This window comes from Podarcis liolepis, assembly GCF_965112155.1.
Source record: "Podarcis liolepis genome assembly, chromosome: 11".
In the NCBI taxonomy this organism is placed as follows: Eukaryota; Metazoa; Chordata; class Lepidosauria; order Squamata; family Lacertidae; genus Podarcis; species Podarcis liolepis.
Genome location: NC_139565.1, coordinates 43,417,259 through 43,443,699, shown reverse-complemented (window position 1 = coordinate 43,443,699; position 26,441 = coordinate 43,417,259). Strand labels below are relative to the sequence as shown.

At 40.3% G+C, this 26,441-nt stretch overlaps 1 protein-coding gene across 5 annotated transcripts in view; it reads right to left on the bottom strand.

The window, feature by feature from the left end:
* Positions 1 to 26,441, bottom strand: part of ARL15 (ARF like GTPase 15) — a 188,639-nt gene that overhangs the window by 133,044 nt on the left and 29,154 nt on the right. The window contains exons 1-2 of one of the 5 annotated variants that reach the window (XM_083466265.1): positions 20,881 to 21,373; positions 4,692 to 4,748 (exon numbers count right to left, since the gene is read on the bottom strand). The exons of 2 other annotated variants lie outside the window; for them this stretch is intronic. In XM_083466265.1, coding sequence (XP_083322391.1) covers positions 4,692 to 4,748; positions 20,881 to 20,892 — 69 coding nt within the window. In that variant the 5' untranslated portion in view covers positions 20,893 to 21,373. Of the gene's footprint in view, positions 1 to 4,691; positions 4,749 to 20,880; positions 21,416 to 26,441 lie in introns of those variants that run through there. 2 more of the 5 variants (XM_083466268.1, XM_083466263.1) reach the window with 2 other exon arrangements.

Here is a 26,441-nt window from a genome sequence, read left to right as displayed (position 1 = left end):
CCAACACGGCTACCTATCTACTACAGGATTTTATCAAGTTTCTCACTGTATCCATTGGGATTTACTACCTCTCACAGGTAATTTTAATGCATTGGTTAACCCACAGGAATTTGGGGTGCAGGAGAAAATCCTATTATCACCAGCCAAATCATTGTACACCAAGGCTAACTACGACCGAACAGATGGATGGTGGAATGCAATATGAAAGGGGGGGATGATTTTCCTCTGTTATTATGCATTTGGGGTTTTTTTTTCCTGCTTGTGTCCATCACACAATAGGAAAGGGAGGAGTGCACAGGATATAGCCTTAAAGCTATGATAAATTGTAATTTTATTTTCCTTTTCCCCCCACAATGGGAAGCAATGGAAAATAGCAAAATGCAGACTTTTCCATACTGTATGAGTTCACTCCAAAAGCATTTCATTATATTGGCTTTAAAAGACTGACACTACATCTAGAACTATTCTGTTTATAGTGGTAGCTTTTTCAGTGCCTTTATTGATTTTATACTGCTTTCTATGGCTTTTAAGCTGACTTTTGCTAATTTTGTGCTAGTGCCACTTTTATATTAGTCTGTTTGATTACATAAATATGTATATATTGTTATAAGCTAAGTGCTTATAATGAGTGAATAATTTCACCAACGAAGTACCCTTTCATAATAAAAATTCAAGTTACTTATAATAGAAGGCCAGTCTTTGTGTTCATCACAGTGTGTGACAGTACACAGAAACAGTGGTTGGGGGGAAATAAATCCACAAGGTTGGTTACAGTAGATTGTCACTGTTCTCAGAATCTAGAAGGAAAGCATTATAATTCTATCACCGACCAAAGGCTGCGAGCTGCAGGTGGACAGTGCTGTGGCACTCATGCCCCACTTGCAGGCATCTCACAGCCATGTGGTTGGCCATCCTGTGAGAACAGGATGCTAAAGTAGATGCCACCCCTGTGATGGCCACTTGCCAGTGGCTGGCATGGCTAGTGTGCATAGGCACACTATACATATACAAGGCGTACACACATACCACACTCACGAGACATGCAAGCATATAGCACTTTCTTGTTCTCCCTCCCCCCTCCCACAGTCGGAACCTCATACATATACACAACAATTCCAGCTCTACCTCAGGTGGGAGTGGCTGGATATAGAAATGAGCAAACCAGTGATATTTTAGGGAGCAGGCTAGCAGGCGGGGCCCATTGCTTACATCATAGGAGCCTACACAACATAAAACACTGTGTTGTATGTAAGTTTTATCTTATTTGTTTTTTATCTTATATTTTGGAAATGTACATCCGGGTTTTTTCCCTTTAATTTTTTTTGGGGGGGGCGGGCAAGAGAGTGGGGCTCTAAGCTATAGCTTCTTTAGCTTATACATAAATTCGGAACGGCCCATACTTAATAGCAAGCTGAAAATAAATAGTTCTGCTTTCCTGCAATAATATACTGGGTTTTTTTAAATCTTGGCTATAATGTATTTCTGGTGAATATCTGTTTGCTCATGTATTTTTTTCTTCAATGTGCAAAGTCTATAAGGTGCCACTGTAGCCCCTTTCAGTAAAAAAAAAAAAAAGAAAGAAAGATTCTGTACTCTGCATTTTCCATGAACAGTACTAAACAGGATTTTAAAATGTATTTCTTCATTTCCAATGCACATTTTAAAATAAAAACCAAAAAGAGTTAAATAAAACCAGGCCATATCCCATGTTTGCAACAGGGGGGAGGGGAGTTAATATAATTTTTGGACAGAGCACCAATACTAAAATGACAGTCATTGGCTTAATAGTGCATATTATATATTTATAGTCCCTTCCGTCCAATGCTAGATGTCAGCTGTTTAATCAGCACAAACACCACCCTCCGCCAAGACAAAGGGCTGCACATATTCACACTTTCACCTAAGCATCCATTAGTTCTTTGCTCATATGTTCCCTCATCACTTTCCCCATGACAGTTACTGGGCCAGCCTTTGGCAGAGAACACACACAGGTGGCTCGCTCTGCCCTTATGGCTTTAAAACTCCCTGCTGTAAACCTGTCAATTCTTAGATGACAAACACAGCCCAATTAGATTAGCATTTAGCAGGGAGACTTCCAAAGAAGTTTGGAAGCTGCAGCAAAATGAACTGACAAGTCAATAAAGAGGACAGGATATGGCATTCCTCTGCCAAACTGCCATAGAACCAGACAGATTCTGGAGTGCAATTAAGGACCCACAACTGTTCTTTAAGTCAATAGCTGCAGTATCTTTTTTAAATTATTTCTAAAGTTTTCCAAATTAGATAAGCCTGCAATAGCAGCTCGCATCCAAAATGTCCAGTTGTGTTGGAAGCTGACCTTCTTAGGCCTACAGTTCAAGGAAGGAGGAGAATCTACATTGAAAATTATTATACAAAGGTACAATGTCTCAATTTGAGATGCAGCAATATCTAGAGTAATCCTTTAATGTGCCTGTGCCTACACAATTGCTGGACATCTGTCCAATCTAGGATTACACTCTTCCTCCTCAGAATATGAGTCTGCACCGTTTATGACACATTACCTCTGTTGGGAGCTGCCCAGAGTGGCTGGGGAAACCCAGCCAGATGGGTGGGGTATAAATAATAATTATTATAAATAATAAATTAGCCCAATGCGGCCTAGGACCCATGTACCTACAGGACTTCCTCTCCTGGTATGCCCCGCATAGGACCTTAAGGTCCACAAATGACAACACTTTGGAGGTCTAAGTCACAAGGTGGTTAGATTGGTCTCAACTAGGGCCAGTGCCTTTTCAGTACTGGCCCCGACCTGGTGGAACGCTCTGTCACAAGAGACTAGGGCCCTGCGGGATTTGACATCTTTCCGCAGGGCCTGCAAGACAGAGCTGTTCCACCTGGCCTTTGGTTTGGACTCCGTCTGACCCTTATGTTTCCCTCCCCTTATGGTTTTGATCTATGGGCTACTATTAAAATGAAGCAGCATTTTAAATTGTATTTTAACCCATATGTTAAATTGGTTTCCCCCCCCCCCCATTATGTTTTTGTTGTAATTTTACTGGTGTTAGCCGCCCTGAGCCCAGTTCTGGCCAGGGAGGGCAGGGTATAAATAAAAATTTATTATTATTTATTATTATTATAAGCTGCCTCCTTCCTGTAACGTTCCTTTATTATATATGTGCACTGTGGTCATAAGCACTAAATACTGCCAAGGTAAACTGAACAATCACAAGGAGTATGTGGACATTGCTTCCAAACTACATTTGTGCATACCATCATGTGTAGGCAATATCCACATCCACAATTGGGACAAGTGCTCCTGGTGAAGGCAATGCACAGCAGTGTCTCAAAGCTGACTGCTTATGTGTGACTGGTCCCAAACTAAATGGATAACATATGGAATAGGGAGAGAATATGGGATGGGCCAAGAACAGTTCCTTCCTACAGCAGTGCTTCACCTTCCAGGAGGCTGGCAATGTTGGCATAGAAAGTAATTGTATGATATACCCATGCCATTGGGTCTCTCCATTTTAAATGCATGAACTCTCATGTGAAAGCAACAACCATGCTGCATAGTAATATAAGAATCAGTATTCAGTTGTCTGTCTATAGTTGGTGAGCCAGCTGATATTGAATACACAGAAGACAGAGATGCTTATGGCGATTGGAGAAGTAGATATTTCTATCCTGGATGAAGACACACTGCCCCAAAGCAACAAGTTCACAGCTTGGAGGTATTTCTGAAATCCAGAAATACAGGTGCTGATGGTGGTGGCAGATAGTTGATGATGCTTGATTCTGATAGAAAGTGCTATGCCAAAATGTACCCCCATCCAGAAAATAAGGACATTGGTACTGTTTTAAATGCCCGATTTCACTACGGTAAGGCACTTTACATAGACCGGCTCTGGAAGACAGTCCAAAACTGCAGTTGCTTTAGACTGAGGTGGTACAGCTTTTATCCAGTGCTAATACAATTCAATAATATTACAAGAGCTCTACTGGTAACCACTTAGCTTTCCAGGATCGATTCATAGTGCTGCTTTTCACCCTTAAAAAAACAGGACTCTATAAAACCTTAGGAACACTATTTCCATTCCAGCGCTATCAGTTCAGTTAACAATGCCCTATTGCAGGTGTAGTCATCAGAAGCGAGGATGCTTGCTACAAGCAGTGCTACCCTATTTGGTCCCCTCAACAGATAATTCCCCCCACCCCATCAAACACATGCAAGATCTAGTCAATCAGTGCTTTTGGCAGAGCTATAAATATTGTGATGTGTTTGGACATGTCTTGGGTTATAACTGGGGCAGCACTAGTTTGCCTTTTGCTCAATGCTTGTAGGGTGTGATATAACTGCTATGATTTATAGATAGGTTCTATTATAGCTGTGTAATTTATGTTCCTAGCTTTAAAGTCAAAATGTTGTGAATTGCCTTGGAAGTATTTGTATCCTCAAAAAGGGAATATACATGAGTAATGATGGAAGAACAACAACAACAACAACAACAACAACAACTTAAGGAACTTGTGTAAATGTATAAAGCCAAACACTTCACCACATGAAGCCAAATTCTACAGGACACAATTTAAGCACAATACACGGGCTGGAAATACAGAGTAGCTACAACAGAGGATCTAAGGCACAAATACTAGAATTCACTTTGCAAGACTCGAGCATACATTGCATCAAAAGATGGCATATTGCTTACCGTGTAAATGCCAACTCTACAAACAGCATATGAAAGCTGGATACATCCAGACATTTTCTAAAGAAATTGAAATACAATATTACCAAGTATTATTAGTGCTGGGGGAAGGGAAGAAATGAGAAATAGAAGTGTGCTTTTTTTCTTCTGAAACACAGGTTTATGCCACATGTTTTTTCCCATCGTAAGTTTAATCTTGGGAGGCTGCAGGAATTTTTTAATAACAGTGCACAAAGGTTGGCCAGAGTAACAGGCTCCAGTTCCTCCCACTGTACCACCATATTTGTGGTACATTGTGTGCCTATTCAAGTTTAAAACTGTATTTATCATCACAGGGTTTTGTGCCCATAAAAATATTTTAGCTTTCATGATTACATTTTGCAGTGAACCCCTGAGCACCTAAATACGAAAAAGTGACATAGAAATAAGTTGTCCACATTATTTTTTCATACAGCACTACTGAGGCAGGCTCATAAAAGCAGTTCATTCCAAGAAGTGTTATGTGAGTAGTTTGTCCCAAACAAAAAACATATATATGTACACATGCAGACATCATATGCCATTACGTTGCCTAGGAGGAGGAAAGGAATCTTAGATCAGAAGCTCAAAACAGACCTATACAGGGCTACTATATTCCTTGCTTATATGGCCTCATCCCCCCCCCCCCAATTCCTGTTAGAGCTCTGCTTCAAGTGGTCATATGAATGAAACAATATATTTCAGAAAGACATAAATGAGTTCTCTTTTTCATAACCTGGTTTGGCAACACCATGCATTTCTTAAAGATAGACCTGTTTTTAAGAAATGTCCCACTTTCAGGGACAGCAGAAAACTTTGGTGTCTTAAAAATATAAAATTTTCTCCTTCACAGTTTGAAAGTTTTACATTGAGATTTTATGTATGAGTGCAGGCCAGATAGGTGGGCACAGCACACAATACACTAAACCTGCACAGTGCATTGGTGATTCCATGATTTGTGCTACTAATTGCTTCCTTAGTAAATGTGAGAGATATCGCAGGCCCCAAAAATGGTTCCTTTTTGGTCCTGATTGACTGGTTCATTTTTTATCCTGATCGATCATGGAAGAACCGTATTTTGATCCATTTTGCCTGACTGACAGTTGACAAGGAGGAGGGGCAATATATATTGGTACACAAGAGCAGAGGATTACAGAATGAATTTGTGCCTTTGAAGTTGCAGCCCTACTTAGATTGTTAGCTCTTCTGCAGCAGGGAGTTAACCTTCTCTTCTGTTCCTGTGCGCTGAAAGCATTCAATAAATAATATCTCTTTCAGTTGTATGCATACCAAAACAAGCTGTCTGTTAACTGTGACAACAATCTGGCTAGCTAAAAAACAATGGGTTGTATGCAACTAATCTTTACTCAGAGTAAACCTACTGAAATTAATGACCCTTAGTCATGTTCATCCATTTCAGCTGGTCCATTCTGAATAAAACTTAGTTGAATACCACCCACCTACAGTTATGCTCTGGGTTTGTTTTTTTCTATAAGATATATGGTTTAGATGCAAAACTATAAAGCTGAACTTATACTGTACTTGCAAGACAGGAAAGTCCTATCTAGTACACTAGCTTACCTCCCTCTGTCTATATATTTCGATGTTAATTACTTTTTTGCTTTTTACATCATCTTTGATAGTGTGTAATTAAATAAGATATAATTAACAAACCGAAGTTACAAAATATAAGTTAAAATAAAACTTTTAGATTATATTGTGTACTGACAATGACTTTCCCGTCTTCCAAATGTAATTAAAAGTTGAGCTTTAAAGACTTGTATCTAGCATGCATCTGATTTTGGATGAAAAAAACCAGATTGTAACTGTATTAGGTTGTTCTAAAGCTACTATTAGCAATTGCTTTAGTTAGTTGGATTGTTTGCTTCACAGAAAACAACTTGCTTTTGGTGTGCATATTTCTGTTAAACAAGGTTTAAGAAAGAAAATGTAGCAAGTGTATGCAATACTGAGGTTTCTCCCAGCCCTCAATTTTCCAGTACAAGGAAATTTCAGCTAAATTTCAACATGATGAAGCTTAGTACGAGAAGTTTAGAGTCATTGTTTTAGTAGGGAAGCCAACACATACAACAAAGGTTATGTAACTTCAGTTTGAATTCTTATGCAGCACACAATTAATTTGCTTTTGACCTTTAGCGAATGCTACAATAATAAGGCTTTTCAGCTGCAAACAAAACCAAGATAAATACAAAAGGAGTGTAACTTAAATATAAAACTTACTGTGTATCTGTACAACACCCTTGTGAATAACAAGACTAGAAAATGTAATAAATATATTCAACCATCACATACAAAAGGGAAAGGTTAAGTTTGTAATTAGTTTTACAAGAGAGCTGAAAGAACAAGTACAAGCAAGACTGTAGCTTCTCTATAGTAACTCCTTAACACAAACTGAGGTGGAATCTACACATATTTAAAAATGCTGTGAAAATGTTGTTGTTGTTTAAAAAAAGGTTTTGAAAAGTACATTGAATTTTGCATAGCTCACTGTCGCCATCTAGTGTCACATTTGTATATTGCACTTTGCAACTCATTTAAAACGTTTTATTTGGAGCTGTATAGCTGAGTCCTGAGCAGTTTATTGCTTTCAGCAGCATTTTTGTAAAAATGAAAAAAAACCACACAGCTAAAAAATTATTAAAGCTGCTTCCCTCCAGAAATGAATTCAGCCTTATATAGAAAGTATTCCATATCTGACATAGGTCACTATCCTATCTTTTCTGCTAAAAGAAGCAGAAAAATCATTGTCTGCCAAGACGCTTGGCAATTTTCAAGTGATCCATGAGGAGAAGAGTTTGGAAACACCGATCCATCTCAATAAGTCACTTTGATCCTATGCTAATGTTCACTTCTGCGAGGAGTGATATAATTGACAAACATAAAAGTGAAAAGTCACTTGAATTCTGGTCAACGGGCACCTTTGCTTCCATTTGGGGTCTTTTCAGGAGACATTACTGTCCTATCCAGTCATCTGTAATCCTTCCTGCTCAAGACAGCATCGTTCTCCATACATAGCTCACAGATCAATAGCTAAGTGTGGCATGCCTATGTCCTGTGTCATGTACAATCCCGAGTGTAGTGGGGGGTGGAGGAGATGTCTCCTGGCAACTGTAGGACTTGCAAAAACCACTGTCTGGACCTCATATCCAAGGTATACTGTATATTTAGATCTAAAAAGATAATCCAGTATGACATGGGCCATTTCTATTTTATCTTGCTGCTTTTCCATTTTTATCATGCTGTTTTTACTATCCTAAGCATTTGTATTGTTATCTGCTCCACTAAGCCTTTGGGCTGAAGAGTGGACCATTACGCATAACAGAAAGTACCTTACATTGCACTACAAATCACCTGGAGATGTCCCATAGGAAGTAATTCAATATTGAAATAAATAATAATAGTAATATTCTTAAGCACTGATGAAGAACCAGTATTTTTAGTATCTGCTCTTACTTTAGCACAGTTAATAATAGATTGATTTGATACAGAGGGTCAGATTCCACTTCAAATACTTTAGATATACTGTTCACATAGATTATGAAATGGGTAAACAGGCCCATCTAACAATTTATCTGCAGCAAGTGGCTGCTATACCCATTAGCACAGTGGCTGAAACGGCTTAGAAATATCTAACTATATCCATAGGTGGGCTGACTCAATGATTGCACTCTCAATGCATATACTGTAAAAATGCATAAGAAAGCCCTGGGGGCTTTTTCAGTGTGAACTACGGCAATAGCAAACAGCTAATGTATGTGGGGGGGGCAGGAGAACTACGCATCACAATCCTAATTAAGAAACAAAGAGAAGTCATCATAGAAAAGAAATTATTTTTTTACTGTTCAGCAGGCAGATTTGCTATGGTCAATTTTCACAATGGTATGCTGAACCACTGCAGCTTATGGTTTTGGAAAGACACATTAAGAAAGCTGGCCAAATTTGCACAGGTATTATCAGTGAAACAATTAGACGTATCAGCAATTAAATACTACGGAAATATATATTTTTTAATGTTCCTCATATGGTAACCTCAGCTCCGCAGACTATATATGTAAGACAGGCCTCACCTATCAGAACAGACCAACTTTCAGGGCAGCATGGACTGTTCTCTAGCTTCCAACTGTAGCCTAGGTAAGAGCCACTTATCTTTTCTAGAGATATTACACACAGCAATCTACTGTGTCCAACAGAGGACAGATCTTAGGTAGTCTGAAAGCCATACAAATAAATGCTTATTGCTAAAAGTATTCCTGTGGATAAGGGGGTGTGAATTGCAGTTTTAGCCATGGATATTTATATTTTAATGTTTGTGTATTTTAAGCAGGTTATGAAGAAAGTGAGTGAAGACTATCAAAACTATTGCAAGAGATTCCTATGGGCCTATGATAAGAAAATTGAGAAAGGGTAGGATAAATGTATGGTTATGAAAAGTAAGCAGGGCAATCCTTTACCCACTATTATAATTAAGGAGCATCCAAATGTATACTGTATTTTTACATGTGTAACTGGAACATACAACACAGATTTCTAAAGTTACTTTTCTGAAACAGCAAATAATTAAAAGGTACCCTTTGCCACAGACTACAGCAAAGAATTGCAACAGGTTTCAATGAAAAACCATATTAATTCATAAAATATTGGGTGTGTTTGCGTGCCATGGCAAGCCATGGTTAATGGTTAACCATGATTACTCCGACTCCAGTTCTCCCCTAGAGCAGGTGGAAGAAACAAAACACAATCCTTGGCACACATCCAAACTAGGTGTTGTACTCTGTTGGGCTCCAAAATAACCACAATCTAAGGCCAATGTCTGCTCATGGCTCACCAACTGTGGCTTGTTTGGAGAAAAACAAACCAAAAGTCCAGTTTGGGGTGTAATAATGTTAAGCCAAGGGTTGTGTTTTGTTGTTCCCACTTGCTCCATAAGAGGAGCAAAGTGGGAGCAATCTGCTTAACCATGGCTTGCCATGATGTGAACAAAGCCAACAAAGTGTGGCCATGTGTCCTACTCTGGAGAGTCTAAATCTCTTGTGATTATAAGAAACTATAAAAAGGGGGAGGAGTGGCAAAACATAGCTGGCCACCCTAAGCTAAAAAAAAGTTCAACAACTTTGGTCTGCCCCAGGCTTGCTATGCTGCTGGGGAAAGCAGCAGAAAATGCTAGAGGTTTATGACCTTTATGATATTTTAAAAGTTACCTGGGTGGGGGGCTGTGTATAGCAGCAGTTCAACTAATTATGGATTACAAGGAATGAAAAGAGCCAGAAAATAACAAGAGTTTCAGCGGAGGGTGGAAATATGTTGTCTGGATGGCAAGTCTACCTGTGGCAGATTTACCACTGAGAAACAACAGAGGGGTTCTCCTGGAATACAAGATTCACAGATGACAAGTCTACACAGGCCTGGCACCATTCAGACACCAGATCTCCTAGAAATTGGAGACCTGTTTCCTGATTATAGTTACTTTTATTTTATTTTATTTTATTTTATATTTTAGGACTTGCATGCTCTAAACTTAAAACAAAAAGACAGGCTTTGAAATGGAATATTGTGCTGTGTGTCAGTTAGGATTTCTTAAGAAAAGGTTCAATAACCAGCCAAAGTTTTCAATGGTGGGCCATTTTTAAGCTTCATTTACTTACAGTTTACTGCAGTTTTCTACAAGGAGTTTACATGGTGAGCATGAAAGAGAAAACAAAACATTTGCACTCACAAGTTGTTTCAAGTTAAACATTCAAGACTGCCAGGCACCTTCATTTGATGCTTAATCAAAGCCTTGGAACAAGCAACAGGGAACTAAGTCATGATGCTATATTGTAACTATCCACACCAAGGAATGCTCTCAGAAATCATGCAGGAATAAATAAGCAATGTGTGTCCACAGGGAGCCAGTGAGAGACTGTTTCCCCTGCAAACATAAAACCTAAGTTATCACTTCACAGAACTGAAGCCGATGCTTGATTCAACAGTAGATAAATATTACTGTTCTATAATGTTACTTAAGTTCCAAAGTCCAACCTGAAGATTCCTCTTGCAACGTATCCCATTATAAAATAGCTCCACTTTAAAAAACAGAAACAAAACAAAAAAATATATACAATACATACGTATTTCTGTAAGCTTTTGATTTAATTTTACTTGCATAAAAGATAAAGATTTTTTATTGCAATTCCTAATCACACAGGGCTGCACTGATTTAAGAACAGCCACAGGGGTATATCAGTAATAAAGTAGCAGCAGTATTTTCGTATCAGTATGCATTTGACTTTGGCAATGTGGGCAAGAGTTCTTCACTGGGAAAACAGGCATCAATTGTGTCTGGCCATCATAGGGAATTTGCTCACATACCCTTAGCATTTCTTAAAATGGCCATAGGCATGAGAAGAAATACAAAGGTGGAAGTATGATCCTCTTTTACCACCTTCCCTCCAGCAAGATGTAGAAGAGTCTGAATGCAGGCTATAGCCAAAAGCAAACAAAAAACAGACAGGTCTCAAAAACATATTACAGTGGTACTTCTGGTTACGAACTTAATTCGTTCTGGAGGTCCGTTCTTAACCTGAAACTGTTCTAAACCTGAAGCACCACTTTAGCTAATGGGGCCTCCCACTGCTGCCACGCCACCGGAGCACGATTTCTGTTCTCATCCTGAAGCAAAGTTCTTAACCCGAGGTACTATTTCTGGGTTAGCGGAGTCTGTAACCTGAAGTGTATGTAACCTGAAGCATATGTAACCCGAGGTACCACCGTATAGCACATATGATTAAAGTGTTGTAATACACACCACAGATATACAGAAATGGCAGGAAATTACCAAAAACTCAAGGCGCAGCCATCAGGAAAATGTTGGCCATGCCCTAACAGGCATGCACACTAGCTTCTGTGGCAGACCTCTACACCAAAAATATCTTTCTGGTTTGATTGTACAAGTTTTTGAACATTGCTCTGCATAGGCACAGAAGCCAAATGTGTGAGTGCATAGAGACCAAGGACTGCTAAGTGTTGGAAACAAATTAGGTATCATTTAACTCCATGCTGAAAGCATGAAAATTGCACAGTTCAGGTGATCTCTCAATAATCCATGTCAACAACAGATGTGAAGAAGCTGGAGTTACCAAGAGTGACAACTGCCAAGGTGCACTGAACATACATACAGCCTGCTTCAAATGAACCCTGATTATCCTCTGTAAACTAATCCAGCTGTTAATTGGTATAGTAGTATATTGAACACAAATGAGACTCAGAGGTCCCCAGCTGAGAGCTCACCGGGTGTCCTTTGGCAAGGCAGCACACTCTCAAGCCTCATCTGCACTATAAATTTAAAGCATTATCAAACTACTTTAAACAGTCATGGCTCCCCCCCCCCAAAAAAAAATAATCTCTGAACTGTAGTTCACAGACCTACAATTCTCAAGAGTTGTTTAACCATCAGTATCTCTTCCCAGGGAACTCTTCCCTGACATCCAAAACAGGATAATCAATCAACATTATCATAAAAAGAAAATTATTTATGATACTCTGAAAATTATTATGTCTCTTCCAGCCTCCGCAGTGCGAAGCAGACATAACCAATCATTTCTATAAAAAGAGCTGAGGAAAAAGAAGGGGGGCAAAGAAACTCAATGAATACTACATGGAATTTATTTAATCTTATTTTCTGAGCTGTTGCTGAGTCTGCTTCTTCATATTTGTCATGTTTATCAAGGACTTATAAAAAATGAAGGTTTGTCAGAATTAAGACCTTCTCTACCCTTTTACATGTCAAATTGTCTCTTGATTTGATGTATTTCTAAACATGCGTCTGGGTCTTATATTCAAGAGGTGTGCTCTCTGTCTACAAATCAGGACTTTCTTGTTCTCAGTGTACAAAAATTATAATGATCCAATACTGTTTTATGATTATGATTATTTTATTAAATTGGTATGCCATCCTTCATCTGAAGATCACAAGATAGTTCACAACACAGAACTACAAAATGAACACACAAAATAACCAAAACAACATACACCAAATAACCCTCCCCCCACAAACATATTTAAAAGGACATTGATTATTTAATCAGTCAAAGGCCTGGTAATTGAGAAATGTTTTTACCTGCCACCTAAAGGTATGCAATGAAGGCACCAGACGGGCCTCCTTAGGGAGAGCATTCCACAAATGGGGGGCACCACACCAAAGGCCTGTTCTTGTGTTGCCACCCTCCGAACCTCTTGTGGAGGGGGCACACAAAGAAGGGTCTCGGTTTATGATTGCAGGGTCTAGTTTGGGTCTTATGGGGAAGGGTGGACCCTTGAGGTACTGCTGTCCTGAGCTTTACAGGTCAAAACCAGTACTTTGAATTAAGCCTGGAAACTGATTGGCAGCCAGTACAGTGGGGCCAGAAACAGTGATGTATGCCCAAACCATCTGGCCCTGGTAAGCAAACTGCCCACCAAATTCTGCACCAGCTGAAATTTCTAAACTGTCACCAGAGGCAGCCTCACATATACAGTGTGTTAAGGTAATCTAACCTAAAGGTTACCAGACCACAGACAACAAGTTAGGTTATCTTTGTCCAGATAAGGGTGCAGCTGGGCCACCAGCCAAAGCTGATGGAAAGCACTCCATGCCACCAAGGCAACCTGAGCCTCAAGCAACAGTTATGGATCCAGGAGTACCCCCAAACTATGCTACTCTCATTTTCCCATCTCCTGCCCTCTTCAGAAAAGTCCTCTATCAAAAGTGTATCTGCAGTTCTCCAATTTTCCTAACTACAAACATGTAGCAAGCTTGCTGCAACCCCTCCACCACTCCCAAGGCAGATCACCAGTACTTTTAAAGAATTTGAACAAGGATGGAGAAAGCTTTGCCTGCAGATTTATTTTGAAGCTTTAAAATACATAGGAGCCCTGCAAAAAGACCAAACTTGATAGCTGGGAAGCTTTTATCAGGAGTGTGACCTGTTGACATATATATAATCACAAGAATAGTATATGCGTATGAGCATGTAAAACATTCCAGACCTATCACACACCTTTTATCAGCACAACTTGCAGCTTAAAAATACTCATCTTACTTTGTCAACAATGTTGAATTGTGGTTAAATCACTCTATAATACCAACCTAAGATCAACACTGAATATAGTCATTCTGCCATATTAACAGCATCTTTGCACACTGTATGCCACGTGTGAGAAGTTTTTGAAAATTACATTGTTGTAGGGCATTCCCACTCTTCCTATTCTCAGGTGTTGTTATTTTGATAGAAAGTTTCTGTTATTTAATAAATATGCCTTACTATTTTCAATCTTTCTACTTTCATGGAACCATTTCCATGTTAACCAGCTTACAAAGGGGAAGGCTATTGCTCCTAGAGCAAATATTTCAGGCTTGAAGGATCTATTTAAGAAAGAAACAAAAATCAAGAGTTTCAGGGCCAACTGCCTAAAGCATGGGTAGGCAAACTAAGGCCCGGGGGCCATATTCAGCCCAATTGCCTTCTAAATCCGGCCTGCAGATTCCCCTCCCAAAACTTCAAGCCTTTTTTAAAAAATCAGCGTGTTTTTACATGAGTAGAATGTGTGCTTTTATTTAAAATACATCTTTGGGTTATTTGTGGGGCGGGGCCTGGGAATTCGTTCATATTTCTTTTCCAAAACATAGCCTGCCCCCCCCCCAAAAAAAAGGTCTGAGGGACAGTGGTCTGGCCCCCTGCCGAAAAAGTTTGCTGACCCCTGGCCTAAAGCAAGTCATAAGCCTGGTTTTTATTTGCCACTTTTCTCTGTTTTATGGCTTTATTAGAGATATATTTTTGTTCTTGCATTATTGAGGGTTGACTAGGAATCAAATTTACATTAGTGAGTGTAGGGAGGGGGGCTTCTCCATCAGCCTCCTTTTCCCCTCCCAAAACTTCAAGCCTTTTAGAGCTCAGGGGATTCTCCTCCATGACTCTAATCTTGCTGTTTGCTTCCTCTTCCATGAAATCAACATATCTGATGGCAGTATGAGGTAGATGTCACCATCACCATGGTGACAGAGCTGGAGTCCAGGGCTACTCTGCACTCACCCCAGGCACAACGATGAGTGATCCCTCATAGCCAGGGGAACAAAATCAACACTTGCCCTGTCATCTGCCCCCACAAGGATACAAGACTAGCCATGAACTCAGGCATCTCTCTCTTCCTTGTGCTCCACCTCAAAACAGTGATCGACTGTAGGGTCTAATTACCAATTGATGTTAACAATATGATTAGCATTTACAACATGTCCTTTTTAACAATTAAAAGCCAGGTCCAGTGGTGGGGGAGTATCTGGATTGCAGCATCCAGGAGACGAGTGCTAAAGTTCACCCTCTGCAGCAGAGCTTTCCAAACTTTTCATGTCAGTGACACACGTTTTAGACATGCATCATTTCGTGACACAGTAATTCAGTTTTACTAGCAAACTGGAGGTTAGACTAACCCCTTTCCAGCCCAGGGAGGAGTGTGAGGAGCGTTTGCATGACACACCTACACACTGCAGCCAACACACTAACATCACGACACACACTTTGGAAAGCTCTGCTCTACAGTCACAATCTTTGTGAAATCCCCCCCCCACACACACACACACATAAACACACACATACCAATATGAGTTTTCTTTCAAAAGCTAACTGCAATATTTGGGGAAGAAATCACTTCATTGCCATCACAAGTAAATGGACCCTGTGACACACAGGGTGACACACTGGCCCTCACCATCATCTGCCAGCTGAGATTATATGCTATAACATATCCAACACTTCCCAAATACTGATTATTTTAGGGGGAAATTGGCAGCAGTAGCCAAGGAATGTTTCAGGGATACTTGGCTGCTGTTACCAACTACTATTATTCCTACTGAAGAATACTTGATCAGCTTCCAAGGGAACCTCGGATTCCCTTCAGAGACCATTTGAAAGCCACTTCTCTAAATTATTCTAGATACAAACATAGCTAAATACAGTTTTATAGACAAACTTATATTGGAAGCTGTAAATCATTCATGCAATTATAAGTTTCTTGATTTTGAAGCCCAACTACTAGCACAGATTTATCCACGAAGCTTTCTAGACAGCTTTTTAAAACAAAAATGAGGCAATTTACATGGCCTAGGCAACCAACATTTTAGAAGTGTTGGTCATCCATCACTAGATATGTCCAACATTAGCTTTATTGCAACCTGATTCTATGGAGTTAGGTCCACCAAAGCCACGGCCTGCTGAACATGCAACGGGCTGAATCTGCCATTTTGAAAAAGATGGCAAACCTGTATCATTAAGAAAAATATGTACATGCACACGTTATGATTATTGTTCTGATTTTAGTTTTGTTTAAGAGGTTGGGGGTTTCGTTTTTTTGGCAAGAAGTGGGAAAAGAAATCATATTAAAGTTCCAAACTCTATTCTTCTGTCTTTCCTTTCATACATAGCAAATCAAGCAGACTACCAACCCGTAATAACTAGACATGTCAAAAAGTAGGGATTTGAAATTCTAGTCTCACATTTCCTAAAAGGTATCATAAATATAATAGGGTACCATCCTTTGGGTGAGTTACGGCAGAAAAAGAACTGATACAGGTACATCTTAAGAACAGCAAGAGCAGGTGCTGAAAACATTTTAAAAGAAAGAAAAGCAAGTATGTCATATTTTCACAACGCACACCATTAGCAAACAGTGAGGCTGCATGCAGTAAGACAGCAGAAGGGAAGAGCAAGAAGCTGAGAAATAGGTCAGTCTGAGCTCAGCTAAGAGCATTTTGTAAATTTCCCACATACATGAGCCTATTTCAAAATCAATTAAATATACTAAGTGTTCAACAGAGTTCTGCAAAAATCATGCATTTCAATGTTTCCTTCAAAAACACATGAGAGACAGATTTATCTAGATACAAGTTTCCAGAAAATCACTTGAGAAATCTCCAGGTTTCCAGGGAGCTGCAGCATGCTTGCTCTTGGAACATTCAAGTTCATTACTAGTGGTCCATTAACTAAGCTCTTAAAAACAAACATACCATCTCGTTAAACATCTTCTTTCCCAGCATAAAGACTGAACACAAATGTTTTGGAGACAAATGAATCCTTTACACATAAATATAATGTGCAAACTTTCTCAGACCTCACCATTTTATTCTTTTTCAGCAGTAAACTGTTCGTTTTTGTTTTCATTTTAGGGAGATGCAGTAAGGTAGGCTAACCAAAAAGCTATAGAAATCTATTTCGGTCAAATACTGCTCCCATTTTAAGCAATAAAGAGTCTTGCCGAACCTTAAACACAAACCAATTTATTATGACATAAGCTTTCACAGACTACAGTTCACTTCATGAACTAAGATCCTAAGTTACAGGTGAGGTTGGTGTGTCTTAGTGTGTGTGTGTGTGTGTGTGTGTGTGTGTGTGTGTGAGTGTGAGAGAGAGAGAGAGAGAGAGAGAGAGAGAGAGAAAGAAAGAAAGAAAGAAAGAAAGAAAGAAAGAAAGAAAGAAAGAAAGAAAGAGGTTAGAGGTACCGTATTTTTTGCTCTATAAAACTCACTTTTCCCCTCCTAAAAAGTAAGGGGAAATGTGTGTGCATCTTATGGAGCGAATGAAGGCTGCACAGCTATCCCAGAAGCCAGAACAGCAAGAGGGATTGCTGCTTTCACTGCGCAGTGATCCCTCTTGCTGTTCTGGCTTCTGAGATCCAGAATATTTTTTTTCTTGTTTTCCTCCTCCAAAAACTAGGTGCGTCCTGTGGTCTGGTGCATCTTATAAAGCAAAAAATATGGTAAATGAAATGTGGGATAGTACTGAAAGTGATAATTTTGTGATCATTCACAAAACAGTCATTGGTGATCAATGACTGGTAAGCCAATCAAAACAGGTAGCATTAATTTTTAAAAAACACACACCTTTGACAAGCTCAGTCCAAAATTGATAGAACTGAAACTCCTGGTGAACTGTGAATGAGCTTTTTCACATTCCAGTTTCTCTTTGAAGTTTCTTTGTTCAAAGATTGGTACTTCTAAGGTCAGTTACAGAGTATTCCAGATGCCGAAGTCTCCCCCACCCCCACCCCACCTTGGTTTCTTAACATTGTCATTTCTGATGACAGATTTCTGTCTCTTTATTCCTTTGTACAAAGACTGGTTTGTTTGCCAAGAAGAGCATTGCTGGCAGAGGGTGGCATGCCTCATATTGCAAGACGAGCAGGTGAATGAATCCCTAATGTTGTAAATGACATTGTTATGTCCTGTAATAGTGTTGCCACAGTTGGCAAACATGTCGGCCAATAAATAGAGACTAATTTCTTTGTTTGTATTTCTGTTTTGTCAACTGCCATTACTGCTGAATAACTGTTTTAGGTTGGTGAGCTCTCTGGAAGCAAGCCCTGCAAGAGGTTAGTGCCATTGCCCAGTATGTGTTGTAGATTAGTAACAATGCAGAACATCATAACAAAAAACTTCAAGGAGATCATGAAAGTGCCAAATTACAATAAGTACATAAGAGGAGGATCCTGGATCAGGCTGATAGCACATCTAGCGCAGCATCCTGTTCTCACAGTGATCAACCAGATGCCCGTGGGAAACATATAAGGAAGATCTGAGCAAAACGGCACTCCCTTCTTGTGATTTTCAGCAACTGGTATTCAGAACCATTACTGCTAACAGCTCATGGCTAGTTACCTTCCACAAGCCTCTCCTCCATGTTTTAAAGCTATCTAGGTTGGGGTCATCACTGGCTTCTGTAGGAACAAGCACCATAGTTTAACTATGTGTTGTATGAAGAAGTACTTTCTTCTACCTGTCCTGAATGGCAAATGCAGTTCAATGTAAACAAGTGTAAAGTGATGCATGTGGGAGGGGGGGGGCATTAATTTCACATATCCACTTATGCCAGGGTCTAAACTGGCAGTGAAGGACCCCTGGTCTCATTCCTAGTCCTTCACTACTCAGTTTGGAGAGGTCCTTTTGGAAATCTTTGTGATCTTTTGTTTTAACTACTCTGAACAATTTCACTGCTCACTTCTAACTCTAGATTGTTTATGAACAAGATGAAAGCTTTTTGAAAATACACTATGTCAACCTCTATCTAAATGCTTCTTGACACTGTCAAAGAACTTGAATAGATTTGTGATATAGGATTTTCCCTTGCTAAAGCAATGCTGGTTCTGCTTCAATAAGGCTTACTCTTCTATATGCTTGGTTATTTTATCTTTATAAATACTTTCCACCAGTTTTAATGGGACAGATGTTAACTGGCCTGTAATTTCCAGGATCCTCCCCGGTTCCCTTTCAAAAAATTGGTGTTGCATTGGCTGTTTTCTGATCCTCAGGTATGGAGGCTGATATATGAGACAAGTTACATATTTTTGTGAGAAGATCAATTTCACATTTAAGTTCTTTGCAAACTCTTGGGTGGATTCCATCTCCTGTGAATTGAATTGGGACAAAGTAGTTGTATTTTTATTAGCGTTAATTGCGTATTTTTATTATGTGTTCATTGGTATACAAATACCAGGATATTATTCACCAGCTACAGTTTTGTTAATTACATAATTATCGCTGTATCTGGACTTTCTACATCTCATTTCCTTCTGAGCTCACAATTACAATTCTGCCCCTCCTCTCAAATATGTTACTATATACCTGTAACTCAGCATAACACTTCATACATCTGGTGATATGGGCTGTTGCCCACAAAAGCTTACACCATACTATATTTGTTAGCCTTTTAAGGTAACTCTTATTTAAAAGCAGGCCCCCACCCACCCAAAAAAATATTTTTGGTCTCACAAACAGAAGCACATTCCACCTCAAAATATCAAAAAGTAAAAAAATTCTAACTCCTGCTAGGATAATTAAACCAATCTTACACATAGATTTTATGGGCCAATTTATTCACACAGGCCTTTCCTATGAGGATTTGACAATTTGAGAACTCAAGCAGTGAAATTTCAAGAAACTATAATGTAAGTTTCACAGGTGCAGTCTGCACAAATGTTGGTCACATAAGTTGGCATCTCTTCATATATTCCTTTACTTCTCAACCACTTTATAAGAATCTGAAACCAAGGAGACATAGCAATTCACACCTCTTCCATGGAGCAGCATATCAGAACACTAACACTTTATGACTAAATAGCTTATAATTTACTTTAATTACTTGCAAGCGAGTGTTAACCATTAAGTGGCAAGATATATTCTGAAATGCAAAGAAGTGAGTTGTTTGAAAAGCACAGGAAAACATCACTGCTTATTTATACTCCAGAGTCATAAATCCAGCAACAGAAAGTACATCAACACACAAGCAAACCAAACCATGTGTGTTTGTTTACTACCAGTTAGCTAAACTTTGTTTTGTTTTACTTTAGATTTGAAAAATCATCCAAGCAAACACGTTACTGTAAAGTTCTTATTTCATATGTAACCGCAATTCGGATTTGTAGTTGCCAGTGTTTTCATGAACCTGAAAAGTCATTCAACCTTGGAGCAAACACCCGAGATAAAATCTCTTTTTGTACAAATAAGGGCAACAGTCATTAAAGACTGCTAAGTGTTACTGCTGAATACCAAACTAGTCAGGTAAAGAACTACAAATGCCCAGTTCCAGTTTGATGCATTCAAGCGTTCCCTCTGTTTATACATTTAGGAGGAAAATTAGTGACAGAGGTCAGGCGTTTAGAAGTCTAATAACCAAATGAGTGGGACTATAGTCCTCTTTAGGAAAACCACTCTTGCTCACTGGCCTTTAATAGTTTTAAGTCTGATAAAAAAAAAAAAACAACACCTGGAGCCTGAGGAATGCAATTTCCTAATCGAGAGCTCACAAGACACAATAGGGAAAGCCTCTTCCCATCACCCTACCCTGTCAACAATAGAGATAGAGAGAGAAACTCAGGTTTGTTTGTGAAACTGATGCTAAAAGGACCTTCACAGAACCACAAAGTTTCACTTATTCAAAAAGCACAAACAATTCTCTGTTAAATCCAAGAGACCTTTTATCATGTGCTGTCACCATGAAGCATTAAAAAAAGAAGAAGCATGTGCTGTCACCATGAACCATTATTTAAAAAAAAAAAGCATACAGATATCAAGACATAGGAACGTGCATAATCGGAAACAAACTAGAAATGTATTGGGAAGGGCGATTTCATTCAGTTTAAGTCAAGTACCTACCAGATAATCCATGAACTAGGGTAACAACTGGGATTAGGCGTTAATAGGTCACAGAGTAGCCTGCTTCTTATCAAGCAGTCTCAAGGTGGGTGAAAACGTCTGGAGACTGGTAAGAATTGGCTGTCGTCTCAGCGGCTCCTAAGGAAGGAAAAATCTCAGGGACTACGGTACGGAGTTGCCGTCGCTGTGAGGAAGCTTCCCGGGGGGCGGAAATCAGGGAGATCTCGGTCAGCGGTCTCAGTAACTGGATGGGCAAGGACTGGATCTCCGAGGCTGCCAATGTACCGCTGCTCGCCCTGCACCGTCTCTGCCCACGCGAACCCGGCACGCTTCGCTCTTCGCTCAGCCTCAGCGAGCAAGCACTCAGCAACGCTAGCAGCGCTGCTTTTGCAGCCAGACCCAGCAGACAACTGAGAAGCAAAACACGAGCCCAGCCCAACCAGGCGCCCGTGCAACCCGCTGCAGCGCCCGATGTTTCAGGAACAGGGAGAGTTTCCCCCTGTAGCGTCACTGTCAGCTGATCATACACGTGAGGCGAAGAAAGGAGGCTCTTAAAGGGACACACATGCTTTCCCAGCCTCCCTACTTGGTTGGGGCGTGGGGGAACTCAAGGCAGATAGGAGGAGCGGGGGAACTTGAAGGGGGAGATCGGGATGTGGGAGGGAGGGAGGCGGTCGAAGGGGGCAAGCTGTGCGTCAAAGGGACGCACAGGGGAGTTGACGGGAGGAAGGCACGAGAAAAGCGGCAGGAGGGCAGAGGGGAGGAATGAATGGGAGGGCGGCAATGCAATAGGAGCGGCGAGGAAAGGGGGTCGGGGAGGATGCAGGTTTCAAAGCTGGGCCGGTACAGACCAGGAAAGGGGAACCTGTGACCCAGATGTCATCAGTCCCAGCCAACATGGCAAGTGGTCAGGGTTGATGGGAATTGTAGTTCAGCAGCATCTCGAGGTCCACAGGTTCCTGATCTTTGGCACAGACTTTGCAATACCACGAGTGGTTTAGAACAGGAAGAGGGGCATGGAAGAGGGACTTAGAAAGGGATGGAAGATGCTGTGAGGTAAGCTGGTCGAAGAGGAAGGCATGATAGACTACAGGAGGGAGGGAGGACAGTCCTATGAATGTTTACTCCAAATTACGCTCAACTGAAATGAACGTGCATGGGATACGGCTGTATGGTATCAGTAAAAACTGATAAGAGCTTACTTCTGAGTTTATTTTAATTATACACACACACACTTAGGCAGTGCACTGCATGGAGGACCAGGAGAGCGAATAGCAAGTGGGAAACCCGTTTTACATTCTGCATCCTCTTCCTCCGCTAGTTAACCGGCATCATAAACAGTACTTTCTCCCCTTTTTTTCTTTGTTTTGAAAGAGACTACATTGGAGGGTGATAGACTGACTTCTTGTCACTTCTCTCCACCCCACCACAAGATGCGCAGGGATTTAGCAGCTTGGGGTGGGGCAGGAACCAGAGCTGCTGCCAGACCAGGACCCAGTGATGAATTGGAAGCAAGGCAGTTGGATTATATACAAGAAAACTGAAAGCTGCACCTCAAATCTCCTGCAGCGCTGCTGTTGGAGTCCTCCCCAAAATTACATTACCTATCAAAAGCACTCATCACTCGTCATCAATCCCCTGCTTGTGGCAGCAGATCCCTGCAGCAGATCCAAACTGTCTGTCTTGTAACTTTTTTACACCAATACATTTTGTATAAAGTCTTGCTCTCTCTGGGAATGGAACCTTACCTATTCTCCCTAAATGTGCGTAAGATCTGGAGTAAGAAAGCTCATGACCTCTCATTGCTGCTTCCTTTCGTTTTTGAAACTACTTCCCAATCACAACTACAGTAAAATCCTGAATATCTGAGTTGTTTTCCATTGAGTAGCATAAGAACGTAAGAGCCCTGCTGGATCAAGCCAATAGCCCATTTAGTCCAACATCTTGTTCTCACAGTGGCCAACCAGGTGAACCTGAGTGCAACAACACTCTGCCCATCTGCAATTCCCAGCAACTGGTGTTGACATTGTAACCCTATTCTCTACTTCTCCACCAGGGAAGACCAGCAGAAAAGGCTTAAAAACAAAACACATTGGATGTTTCACTCTTGCCTTCTCATTGGTCTAATTCAGGGGTCAGCAACCTTTTTCAGCCGTGGGCTGGTCCATCGTCCCTCAGACCATGTGGTGGGCTGGACTATTTTTTTGGGGGGGGGGATGAACAAATTCCTATGAAACACAGATAACCCAGAGATGCATTTTAAATAAAAGGACACATTCTACTCATGTAAAAACACACTGATTCCTGGACCGTCCATGGGCCAGATTGAGAAGGTGATTGGGTCGCATCTGGCCCACGGGCCTTAGGTTGCCTACCCCTGGTCTAATTGGTGAGGTCTGCTTTTCCTAAACTCCAAAAGTTTCTTGCAAAAAAAAAAACACCTTAAGAAAAATTGCATTCTTATTTATTGCATAGTACCTGCATTTTGCCTCATGTCACAAGTTCTACAAACACTAGATAGTCTCTGAAAAATGAAGGCTGGGCTATGGATTACAATTCATGTGGGGAGCACTCCTTGCAGAAGCCCAGGGCTGGTGGCACTGAAGAAGCCCCAAGGTCACAACAGGCAACCCTCTGCCTGCTTAATCATCTTCTCAGTAAAGTCTTGCTAAGTAGGCTGAAGACAATACTTTCCACCATCAATTACATAATGCATAAGTAGGGTCTCTCTTGCTAAGATCAGCAGCAATTAGATAGGCACAGACGTTAATTGCTTGCCTCAAGTTCTGTAGGTCCTTAATTTGCAGCTGCTAATTTGAGTATTTTAACACTGCATTTAGTGGTATGTGGAAGAATACATGATTGGCCCTTTGCTGCATAGTCAGTATTATGCATGGTGGTGGTGGTGGGTTGTTGGTTTTTTTAAGTGCTATTCAGTGTGCAATGTTTTTAAAGCAGCAATGTACATGAATAGCAGCACAAAAAGTACATAATTGTTTAAAACACACACCCAGAGTTAAGCAATTCTACATTACTGCCTTTTTAAAATGTGCACTTGGCCTGTAAAAGTGCAGGGAAGGGCTCCCTTCATATAGATGAGACTGCCTTATATTGTTAACTTGTCCATAAAATCAAGAATTGTTCATTTTCCAGGGTTTCCAGTGGGGATCTTTCCCAGTCCTGCTGGCCCGGCTCCTTAACGAAAGGTGCCAGAGAATACACCTGGAACCTTATACATCCAAGGCATGCATCAACTACAAATCTGTGTATGCACAAAGACACAAAAAATTATCAGAAGTGTAAAATTATGCAGTATAATTTGAGGACTGACTGTCTTCAGATGTGCCTGCCCATACGCTAAGAACTTCAGCTGAGGCCCTTCTTCAGACAGTCCCACAATATTAGGTGTGGTGTGGCTACCAAGAAGACATAGGACTGCACTTGAACCACAGCTGTTGTTTACAGAAGTAACTTGGACAGGCTTGCCACAGCAGTTAGTTAGGATACTTGAGAGCAGCAAAGTATTAAAGAAAGCTTTACACGTGTGTTTCAATGTGTTCTAACATGCAAGAATAGTAAAGGAATAATTTCCATAAAATGGAATATGTCATGGTACAAGGGCAAATACAGGAAGATAACAACAACATTATTATTTATACAGTGGTATCTCACTTTGTGAACAGTCCTGTTAACGAACTATTCGGTTTACGAACTCCGCAAAACCGGAATTAGTGCTCTGGTTTGTGAACTTTACCTCAGTCTACAAACAGAAGCTGAACGGTGGAAGGGCACCGGCAGTGGGAGGCCTCATTAGGGAAAGCGTGCCTCAGTTTAAGAATGGATTTGGTTTAAGAACGGACTTCTAGAACGGATTAAGTTCGCAAACTGAGGTACCACTGTATTCCGCTCATCTGGCTGGGTTTCCCCAGCCGCTCTGGACAGCTTTACAGCATATCTAAAAATATCATAAAAACATCAAGCGTTAAAAACCTCCCAATACAGGGCTGCCTTCAGATGTCTTCTAAAAGTTGTGCAATTCTTTTAACTTCTTGACATCTGAAGGGAGGACGTTCCACAGGGAGGGTGCCACTACCAAGAAGGCCCTCTGCCTTAACCTCTCCTTTTCTCCTCGGAATTAGTGCTCAGTTTCTGAAAGGTACTAGAGCCAAAATTGGCACTAAAATCACTTAACTGCTTTAGAAACTCTTTAATCTCAGGTGTGGGGCAAGTTTGGGGTACCTATTAGTATTTTATACATGCCTCACATCATTATCATGTTCCAGGGCTGAGCATTAGCCTTAAAATACATGTTTGGGAGATAAGCTCTGGTGATGCTGCCTCAGACTAAGTCAAACAGATCCCATCCACACAAGGATCTCCACATAACTTTCCTGGCTTTGTACACCCCCCTTTTATCTGAGGCAGGGTATGGCGGAAAGAACAGAAAAGTGGAAAAAAAGGAAGCTGGAAAGCATTTTCATTTCAAACTACCCTCCTCCCTGTCCACATTTCCTGGAGTGATTGTTTGGCTTTAATAACAGAATAACAGCAGGAAATGTAAAAAACAAAACAGGGTTCAATAAATAGAGGCCAAAATATATGAGAGGCTCAGATTTTATACTCAGCCATAGCAAGTGAATAATGATTAATTCTAGCATTGAAGAACAGCTCATACAAAATAAACCCCAGTGTTTTAAGAAAGAGTAAGTGCAAGTTGCTATTATTACTGCATTGTTTGCTGTAGTTACCAGGGGCAGTCGGTCTGCACACTAGTCAAATTAATCAAACTCTGTTATTGCTCAACAAACTGGGGAAAAGTTTTAGTCCCATGAATGTCTAAATTGTTGGTTCAGGCTTTATCATTAGCAGGTCATTTGATTGGTGACCCTTAAGTTTACCATTTCAACTGAGAAATTGGAAATGCAGATACAGCTGTGATCCTCATGGAGATTGGGATGGCATGCAACAATATTATGAAGAAACATTAGAAATGCAGGACTCAAATACTTGTAAAGGTGTTGTTGGTTGTTATGCTGACTGAGTCAGCAAACCTCATCTCCCACTTTTATACCTTTCCTAAGTGTTAGAGTGGAATTCCAGCAAGTGCTCAAATAGCTTTTTATTGCTTAAGAGTCTGTAATATTCATAATACATCATTTTCACCCACTTTCGTTTCTGATAAGATACTAGAGAATGAAATATGTACTATAAATGGATAATTTCTTTCAATTTGATACTCCAGAAATATAAATCAGTTCCTTTTTTCTACACTAGGAAAAAGAAACTCTGTTCCTAAACCTCACTACCTTGCGGCTATACTCATTTGTGACAAAGGCTTTGGGAGTAAACACAGAGGAAAAATCTGTACCTGCTGTCTTGTAGGACATCTTCAGGAAAGGAAAAGGCTAAGGAATAAACCTAGTGCTTTTTTCAGGGGGTACTCAAGAGTACACAGTCCCAGCACCTCTCTCTTTTTTGGTTAAAAAGTGTGGCACTTACTGTAACAACTTCATGGTGAGTATCAGTAAAATCTGGAGTGAAGTCCTAAGATGGTTGAATAT